At 37.9% G+C, this 9,814-nt stretch overlaps 1 protein-coding gene across 1 annotated transcript; it reads right to left on the reverse strand.

Moving 5' to 3' along the window:
* Positions 1-498: 498 nt before the first annotated feature.
* On the reverse strand, positions 499-6,217 carry tdh (L-threonine dehydrogenase). The gene is made up of 9 exons (XM_073816563.1): positions 6,090-6,217; positions 4,154-4,353; positions 3,978-4,020; positions 3,808-3,878; positions 3,241-3,390; positions 2,321-2,493; positions 2,141-2,231; positions 1,617-1,886; positions 499-1,535 (listed from the first exon to the last, which is right to left on the reverse strand). Exons 2-9 carry the CDS (start codon positions 4,341-4,343, stop codon positions 1,396-1,398), a joined length of 1,128 nt encoding a protein of 375 aa, XP_073672664.1. The 5' UTR covers positions 4,344-4,353; positions 6,090-6,217; the 3' UTR covers positions 499-1,395.
* Between the last annotated feature and the right edge of the window lie 3,597 nt (positions 6,218-9,814).

Consider the following 9,814-nt stretch of genomic DNA (forward strand, 5'->3'; position numbering starts at 1 on the left):
TTTTCCCTTTTTCGTGAAGAGCGTTTGGCCTTTTGCAGCAATATAGGACGATTTTGAATTTGGAGGAGAAAATGAGATGGGTGTTTTTTGACATACCCTAACTGTATTGAACCAGAGTGCACAGAGTATGCATGTGCATCGCAGAGCTAGACAAGACCAGCACTTAATGTTAAAAAGTATATAAATTGTAATTTTTTAGAAAACAACCTATCGTTTCGCTAGATAAGACCCTTATTCCTTGTCTGGGATGGTATAGAGCCCTTTGAAGCTGTACTGAAACTGCATTTTAACCATTGAAGTCCACTAAATAGAGAAAAATTCTGGAATGTTTTCCTCAAAAAGCATATTATCTTTGCCACTGAAGAAAGAAATGAACATCTTGGATGATATAGGGGTGAGTAAATTATCAATTTTTATTTTGGAAGTGGACTAATCCCTCACAAAAGTCTATCAAACTTAAATAACTAATTCATTTCAAATAAAAGACCATGCAAAATGTGAAAGATAAAAAAAGCTTTATTGACACAAGTTTTGTGATCAAGAGAACAAAAGATGTGGATGCAAAGCTTTGCTAAAAATAATTTAAATTTGTTTCCCACTTTCCCCTTCATACGGGATAATATATTCCCTGTGGGAAAACATTTATGGGCAAATGCAAGATATGATATAAATTGCATTTAACGAAAAAAGTGACCTTTAAGTATACAGCAAACATCTGAAGCCAGACGGAATCTTGCATTTCATTCGTGAGCAGTCTGAATAAATAGATTGAGTGCACAAGACAGGAAAAGCAACCAAGAGGGATATGATAACGTAATTTATCACGCCGACCCTCACTTTCCCTGAGGATCCGAGTCCCACCCTGTTTAAACCAGAAACTTTGTTTATATTTCAGAATGGGCTGAAGCTGCTGTAACAATTCCTGTTACTCTTATTCCCATTAGTCTGAACTCGGCCTTCAGCCTTTTCCCTCATATATTATGTTCTTCTACAAAGGTACAGTAAAATTATTTCTCTTAAATAGAAGAAAAAGAAAGAAAGAGAGTAGAATTTAGAAAGCTAAGTTTTAGGATCTGCAACGTTCATTTTTGGTTCATTTTGCCTGGTGACACCCTGATCCTTTTTCACTAAATGCAAAGCACAAGAGGATCACATCAGGTCCGTTCCTTTTCATTTAGCCTTGAAAACATCTCTGCATCTCCACCCTGACTTAAAAAGAGACCCGACCTCTTTGTATAACCTTCAATTATACATTATAGCCTGTGCTAGTCACAAAGGAATATACAGATGGCCCAAAAGAGAACAGGGAATGACTATTTACACACCATGGAGCTCTCTTCTGCGTCACTATAAATCTTTATGAAATGTACATATTTTTAGTGTTCATGAGCCAACTCAGTTGGCCCGGGCGATGCGGGAGTCTGCGCCGATGAAGTTAAGCATCGTCTGGACCAACTCTGGCAGATCATAGTCGTGCTTCCAGCCCCAGTCATTGCGGGCGTTGCTGTCATCGAAGTTCATAGGCCAACTGTCAGCTAAATGAAAGAAAAACAAGCATATTTGTACCATTGCTATCATTTAGAAGTACCAAAATGTGAAGATGTTTTAGATCATACCTATAGCCTGTCGTACAGAGTCAATCTCATATGTGACCTGAAGATCAGGCAGCTGTTTCTGGACCTCATTTGCAAGCTCCTCCGGAGTAAAGCTCATGGCGTTGATGTTGTACGTCCGCATGCTGAGCGTTTCCACCGGCGCCTCCATAACCTCCAGCGTGGCCCGCAAACAGTCATCAATGTACATCATGGGCAGCCGTGTGTCTGGCTTCAGGTTGCACTCAAACTTGCCGGTCTTGATAGCGTCGTGGAAAATCTGAACAGCGTAGTCTGGAAAAGCCAACAGATGTTTTTAGAGATCAGCAACCGTATGACAGCAACAGCTGTGGAAATACTTTTCAGGTTTTCACATGTGACAGAGGTGTGGTTCATACGGCTGCCTGGGATTGGTGCAGGCTATCAGCATATCTTAAAATACTCAACAACACCCCCTTTTCTGAGCATGTGCCAGTTGCATAACCTCGCTTATGTACGTGAGCAGGATCATGTGCCAAAATACACAGATTGAGCAGAGTGCACAGTACCTGTTGTGCCACCGCCAGGCTGCGAGTCTGCTGAGATGATGCCAGGGTACCGCAGACAGCGGAAGTCAAGGCCGTATCGGTGGTGGTAGTACTGGAGATAAGGATAGTGGGTAACGATTAATATTCTGAGTGACATACGGCACCTTGTTTTTAATAAAATAAGGGTGACTGGTGTCTTACCTCCCCCATGAGCTCTGCATGTACTTTAGAAACGCCATATATTGTGCGTGGTCTCTGCACACAAAGGTCAGGAGTGGGATTTCGAGGTGAAGTTGGTCCGAAGGCACCAATGGTGCTAGGCACAAAAAGCCGAAGCCCGTGTTCTGCTGCAATGTCGAGGATGTTGTGTAGTCCTACAGACAAAATAGATTTATAATTAATATTTACTGCATCAGAATTAAAGTGGCAAACACTACTGTAAACACTATATACAATCTTTTAATTTGATATACTAAAATCATTCCATCACTTTCAAAACAAAATTTACAGATAATGTACTCACCCCCTTGTCATCCAAGATGTTCATGTCTTTTAAGGAAATTGTTTTTGAGGAAAACATTTCAGGATTTCTCTCCATTTAATGGACTTCTATGGTGCCCCTGAGTTTGAACTTCCAAAACGCAGCTTCAAATGGCTCTAAACGATCACAGCCGAGGAAAGAAGGGTCTTATCTCGCTAAAACGAGTGGTTATTTTCTAAAAAGAATTGCAATTTATATACTTTTTAACCTCAAATGCTCATCATGTCTAGCTCTGTGTGTACTCTGTGTAGAGATTAAAAACTATAGAAACTGTAACTGTTTTTAGAAAATAACCGATCGCTTCGCTAGATAAGACCCTTCTTCCTCGGCTGGGATCGTTTAGAGCCCTTTGAAGCTGCATTTAAATGGCATGTTGGAAGTTCAAACTCGGGGGCACCATCCTGCAATGTTTTCCTCCAAAAACATAATTTCCTTACGACTGAAGAAAGAAAGAAAGACATGAACATCTTGGATGACAAGGGGGTGAGTACATTATCTGTACATTTTCGTTCTGTAAGTGAACTACTCCTTCTAAATGCCCATCAACCACTAACTATGTTAAAGTTTTCTAAGGTCTTACCTGTGATGTTGACCGCTCGTGCCAGTGGCACATTTGCTTCTCCGACGGCACTTAGAAGAGCACTGTAATGCACTAACCAGGTGATTCTGTTGTTTACTACAATCTCTCGCAAGTTCTTGTAGTCCAGAATGTCAGAGTAGATGAAGGGGCCTGTGTGAAAGTGGTTGAGAAAGCAAATGTCATCGACACGTTTGTACTTGTTTAATCTGCGTAGCTCTGTACGTTGAACATACTGAATATCGAAAATGTTGAACTGATATGGATAAAAATGCTACTTAAATAAATTATGTTCACAATGATGTTAAATCAATTATTTAAGCTAATTATAAGACATTTAACAAAACAGGTCATTAACCACCATTAAAAGCATAATTAGGATTTCTTTACACATCTAAATTACCTTAACATATGGAAATGATAAATTATCCCTAACATCTGGTTGAAATGAATATGGTTGTAATGTAATGGCAATAAAACAAATCAGATAATAAAATGCAAACTTATTTTTCTCATTAAATAATGTATTAGAAAGCATAGCCTTTCATCTAAGATGAACAAAAGACTTACCACTGTGAAAAACGTTGCTTGGTGGTTTTCTGATATCTGAGAGGATCACATTGTTTTTTCCAAATCGTTTTCTACGAAACAGTAAGGATAAGATTAAGTTATATACGTAAAACATTACATGTAACATGCAAAAACTGAACACATTTATGTACATACTGTAATGTGCATACCTTAACAGTTTCGCAAGCCCAACCCCTAGTTGCCCAAGGCCACCTAACAGACAGAGAGAGAGAAAAAAAGTGATCAAATATCATGCAAAAAACACAGTAGGATCCACTCTTCTTAAAAATGTGCTAAAACCTGTCATAAACGTGACAAGTCCCAGCTTTTGAGACATTTTTCATACCTGTGATGAGAACTTTGGGGTGGTCCGTTTCAGAGAAGGACACAGAATGAAAGCTGGCATCAGATCCAGAGGTGACCTGACGCGGAGAAAAGCTGATGTTGCGTATCGCCACCGTCAGAGGCTGACATCCACACGCAGGGGCCAGCAGGGCCTGCTTTGCCACCTTACTGAGGACTCTGACGACTGGCATACTCAGTTACCTGCAAAAGCAAAAGGGTGGACAGGCGTTGAGAGACATCACACATTATAAAAGCTTAATACAGTGCACAGTCATCATTTACTCATCATCAAACCTGTATGACCTTGTTTCTTCTGTGGAACAAAAGAAATGCCAGACATAATGACTCAGTAACTCAGTCACCATTTGCTTCCACTAACCTTATACAATGAAAGTGAACAGTAACTAACATTCTGCTTGTCATTCTGCCTAGCATCTCCTTTTCTGGTCCTCAGAAGCAAGTCACACAGGTTGGAAGATACTGGACATCTAAATATAAAAACTCGTGCTGTTTCCGGATTAGCATCGAACATATGCTTCTTGCATCAGTGCTATTTCAAACGTAACGTTAGTCACATGAAGCTCAGAACGGCCACGGACGTAACGTTAAATTATACCGGCAGGTAAAAAAACTTTAATGAACTCAACCTAACCTAAGTTGTTCAAACTTCATCCTTCTATTAAATTCGTACAGTATATTTAAAAAATATAGACATTTCTAGGCTGTCATCGCCAAACTTCTTACCTTGCAAATGTAAAGGCACGAAAAGAACGAAGAATTGTAATTTGAGCGTATTTATACCGCCCTGCCTTCGGTGGCAGCCAATCAGCACGCGAAGAGCCGAGCACGAGCACTGTGGCAAGATGCCGAACACATCCTTCAACTCGACCTCCAAAGACTTCATTGTGTGGACTTCAAGTCTGTGCATACTGTTCTGTTCGTTTTTTTGCTTCACAATACCCCAACACACAATCCGAGCCTTGCTATCAACCGGTTTGATCTTGAACGGAAAGGTCACGCAGACTTCTGGGAACTTAAATCAGTTTCGGCTAGTTTTAAAACGCTTTTGGGACGTAATGCGGTGAAGCCTTGTTTTATGTTTACACCCTTAGTAATTAATCCATGATAGACATCTTTCGAGATTTCACACTGTATTTGTTAAACCCCGCATTAACATTATTTTGCATTTTTCGTAGGCTTACAGCACCTCATGAGGGAACGAATAGTTTTAATAAATGCTTGGTCATCTATGACCACAAGTGGCCACGTAGACACTCTGTGGTCGCTTAAAATATATATATAAAAAATAGCTGATCTACATTTCGTTTTCTACACACTTGCAGACTGCTTGACGTGGAAGCTCATGAATATTTAATGAGATAAGCACTGAGCGAGTCCTTGATTGGTTGTCTAATGCTAATCAACTCGATATAACATTTTTGCACCGTTAGTAATTTAATAGCCCAGTCAAAACTGAACTGATAACGTTGTTTGAAAAATGACAGCTATTTAACCCAACTGTACAGGGACTTAAGTCAACGTGAGCAGAAGGACGTGCTCACTACAAGTAACGTTACACCCTATGAACGGGCACCTTAAAATAACGGTCACGTTGTCAAGATTTGGACACTTCGTTTCGTTTATGAAACACTAACGTTACAAGGAAGACTTGTGTTTTCGTGACAATGACAAAATAAGGAAGAGGCATTTAAGATCCACCTCTTGAGCTTTATTATAGCCCTAAAATCGCATAGACAGTTAACGGAATTGATTAAGAAGTAAAATGAAAAGTGAAAGTGAAAAATAAGCCATCATGCATACATGCATTTTTATCTTTCCAGTCAAGGCCATGGGAAGCCTAGCGTTCAAATAAGCTGTAATTGTATCTCAATCTTAAAAGCAAAACGCAGTCGATTTCAATAAATGAATTCACTCACCTATTGACTAGAATAAGATTCAGAGATTAGGCGGAGAACGTGTTTTCTGGGCGACGTGAGCAGTTTTCTTTATCTGGGTTTCCGTCACTGATGCTTCATACAGTATCTTCCAGTATTGCATCAGCCCGCCGCGGAGGTTTTATATCCGCAGCCCAAGTGGCTTTCAAGAGAAGCCGGCTGCGCTCTGATTGGCCAGCGCTGGAGGTGAGGCCCTGGCCACGCCCTCCTGACGTCTGTTGGATTGAAACATGACGACTGAAGGGTCTTTTCAGGGCTGCACATGTTCAACCCCCATCTCACAACGAATGCAGTCAGCGGGACGTTTGGGGGTTGAACGTGTGAAAGCGAGAGACAGAAAACTCATAGTAAGCGATGGGAGAAAAAAAAATGTTTTTGTTTCTATAACATGCTCTGCAATCTGATATGTAGGATCAAAAAATAAATAAATGAGGAAAATGTGCTCCCCCCCCCACACTAAATTTAGTCTTACATTTATTTTTAAACATTCTATATTTAAACTATTTTAACCAACACTGAATTAATTTTAGAATAATAATTACAATCAACAATAGGCCTACTAATTGTAGTAGTAGCTTTGGTATTTAGATTTTTTTATTCATCTAGCCATATTAATTAAAAAATGTTTGAACAGTAAGATTTTTAATGTTTTTTAAAGAATTCTCCTCTGCTCACCAAGCCTGCATTTATTTGATTTGATCCAAAACACAGCAAAAAGCAGAAATATTTTACTATTTAAAATAACTGCTTTCTATTTAAATATATTGTAAAATGTAATTTATTCCTGTGATCAAAGCTAAATTTTCAGCATCATTACGTCAGTCTTCAGTGTCCAATGATCCTTCAGAAATCAATCTAATATGATTTGCTGTTCAATAAACATTTATTATTGTTGTTATTATTATTATCATCAATATTTAAAACAGCTGAGTACTTTTTTTAGGATTCTCTGAGGAATAGAAAAACCAAAGATCAGCATTTATCTGAAATAAAAAGCTTTTATTTATTAGAAGAAATGCTGTTCTTCTGAACTTTCTATTCATCAAAAGTCTACTCAGCTGTTTTCAACATAATAATAATAATAATAATAATAATACTACATGCTTTTGAGTGGCAAATCAGAATATTAGAATAATTTCTGAAGGATCGTGACTGGAGCAATAATGCTAAAAATTCAGCTTTAAAATCACAGGAATAAATAACATTTTAAAATATATTAAAATAGAAAATGGCTATTTTGATTAGTAAAAATATTTCAGAATATTACTGTTTTTGCTGTACTTTGGATCAAATAAATGCAGGCTTGGTGAACAGAAGAGACGTCTTTAAAAAAACATTAAAAATCTTACTGTTCAAAAACTTTTGACTGGTAGTGTATATAAAAATAAATACATTTTTATATATAAAAAATCAGATTTTATATTGGTGTAGTGACAACAGAACTTACCTACATTTTAATTGCATTTCAGCCAATACAAATTCTTGAGAATAATACAATGAAAACATAATTTAGAAAAAAAAACATGTCTGATTGAAGCTAGAAACAAAAACAACAAAGGAACATTACCTTCGCAGCAGCCTTTTTTTTTTTATTGTTTCTGCAATTTTCTACCAACACATGGATGGTAAGTCAGAGCTATTACAGGGTCTGGTCTGCCAGCCACACACCATCAATATGATTGAGCCTTCCCTGTGATGCTTCAAGGCTATATCCTCTCAACTCAATTGATCTTTACCCTGAAAATCTCTTAAAACCTCAGTCCCATCACTTCAGGTGTATTTATGAGGCTTTTCAATCTAATCGATCAATAGGACGGATGCCTGATGTGTGCAGGTCACGGAGGAAGGACAAATCTCCGACATAACAAAATAGTGAATGAGTAACTCAAAATGACACATGCACTTTTAGGGCTTGCGTTAAGTGTTTGCCCGAAGGTTACTCCAGGTCTTCTACCATCTCTGTGAGCATAACAAGTGTTGTTTTTGTGTCTATTAGATAGATACATTATTTCCAGACATAGCAAAGAAATCAGTATCCGCACAGCATGAGAGGTCCTGTATTGGGTGCATTTGAAACTCGAGCACACGTATAGAGTGTACTGTATACGTGTGGCTGTGTTAGGCCCATCCCATAGGAAATCCTGCACACCCCTGATAATGAGCGGAGAAAGCAACCATATGTTTTTGTGACGAGAGATATGCTGCTTTACACAGCCAGCATACGCACATTCAATATAAAACAGCGTCGCTGTTAACCCAGTTCTTTGACTGTTCAGCAATAGGTTTTAAAAATATATATGGGTCATTCTACAGAATTGGTTCACAGTCAGAGTTGGAAATGTCTTTAAAAAGATGTACGTTTGTATGTATGCAAATTGTATAATATCCAAGGTACACATTTGTAGTAATTGTGCAGTTAAGTCTCATATTGTATTTTCAGAAAGTTTTGAAATATTTGTCCTCTTCCCAAATTTGTGGTTTTGAATCCAATTTTTCAAAAAGGTGATCATACTGATTTTAAAGTTAAGGATTTATTAGTTTTAACATCATAACATAAAATACTAAAATTTTGCATAACTGTACTAAAATGTAGTTTATTTCCCCCAAATAAAGGATTATGTGTTCCCTTTTGTCATAATGATGATATGTTTCATGACTGTTTCAGTAGTGAGAATTTTATGGGATAACACCCAAAAAACCAAAGATGCTACTACAGAAACATTTGGTGAAGTTTCAGTAGTTGCATCTTTGTTTTTTTTGTGATAACACTCAAAACATAAATGCCACCAAATGTTTCAATCATGACTGCTCCGATAGTGGCAATATTTGGGGGATAACACTCAAAAAATAAAGATGTCACTACCGAAACTTCACCAGATGTTTCAGTTGTGACTGTTTCGGTAGTGACATGTTTATGGGATAACACCCTAAAATAAAAATTTCACTACAGAAACTTCACCAAATGTTTTGGTTGTGACTGTTTTGGTAGTGACAATTTTATGGGATTACACCCCCCAAAAAAAGATGTTACTACAGGAACTTCACCAAATGTTCTGGTTGTGACTGTTTCGGTAGTGACAATTCTATGGGATAACACCCCCCTTAAAAAAAACAAAGCTGTCCCTACCGAAACTTCACCAAATGTTTCAGTTGTGACTGTTTCGGTGGTGACAATTTTATGGGATAACACCCAGAAAAAGCAAAGATGCTACTACCAAAACTTCACAAAATGCTTCGGTTGTGACTGCTTAGATAGTGGCAAATTTTTGGGGATAACACCCAAAAAATAAACAAAGATGTCACTACAGAAACTTCACCAAATGTTTCAGTCCTGACTGTTTCAGTAGTAACAATTTTATGCGATAACACCCAAAAAAAATAAATAAATATGTCACTACGGAAACTTCACCAAATGTTTCAGTTGTGACTGTTTCGGTGGTGACAATTTTATGGGATTACACCCAGAAAAAGCAAAGATGCTACTACCAAAACTTCACAAAATGTTTCGGTTGTGACTGCTTCGGTAGTGGGACATTTTTGGGGATAACACCCAAAAAATAAACTAAGATGTCACTACAGAAACTTCACCAAATGTTTCAGTCGTGACTGTTTCGGTAGTGACAATTCTATGGGATAACACCCCCCCCCCAAAAAAAAACAAAGATGTCACTACCAAAAATTAACCAAATGTTTTGGTTCTGACTGTT

Source organism: Garra rufa, chromosome 13 (genome assembly GCF_049309525.1).
Source record: "Garra rufa chromosome 13, GarRuf1.0, whole genome shotgun sequence".
In the NCBI taxonomy this organism is placed as follows: domain Eukaryota; kingdom Metazoa; phylum Chordata; class Actinopteri; order Cypriniformes; family Cyprinidae; genus Garra; species Garra rufa.

Bases quoted from the DNA above. Each gene is read 5' to 3' on its own strand.
- tdh (XM_073816563.1), bottom strand. From the start codon at position 4,343: ATGCCAGTCGTCAGAGTCCTCAGTAAGGTGGCAAAGCAGGCCCTGCTG. The intron at 3,391-3,807 runs GTAAGTCTTTTG...ACTTTCACACAG, and splicing joins AAGCAACGTTTTTCACAGTG to GCCCCTTCATCTACTCTGAC. The intron at 1,536-1,616 runs GTATGATCTAAA...TCTTTCATTTAG, and splicing joins CTCTGTACGACAGGCTATAG to CTGACAGTTGGCCTATGAAC.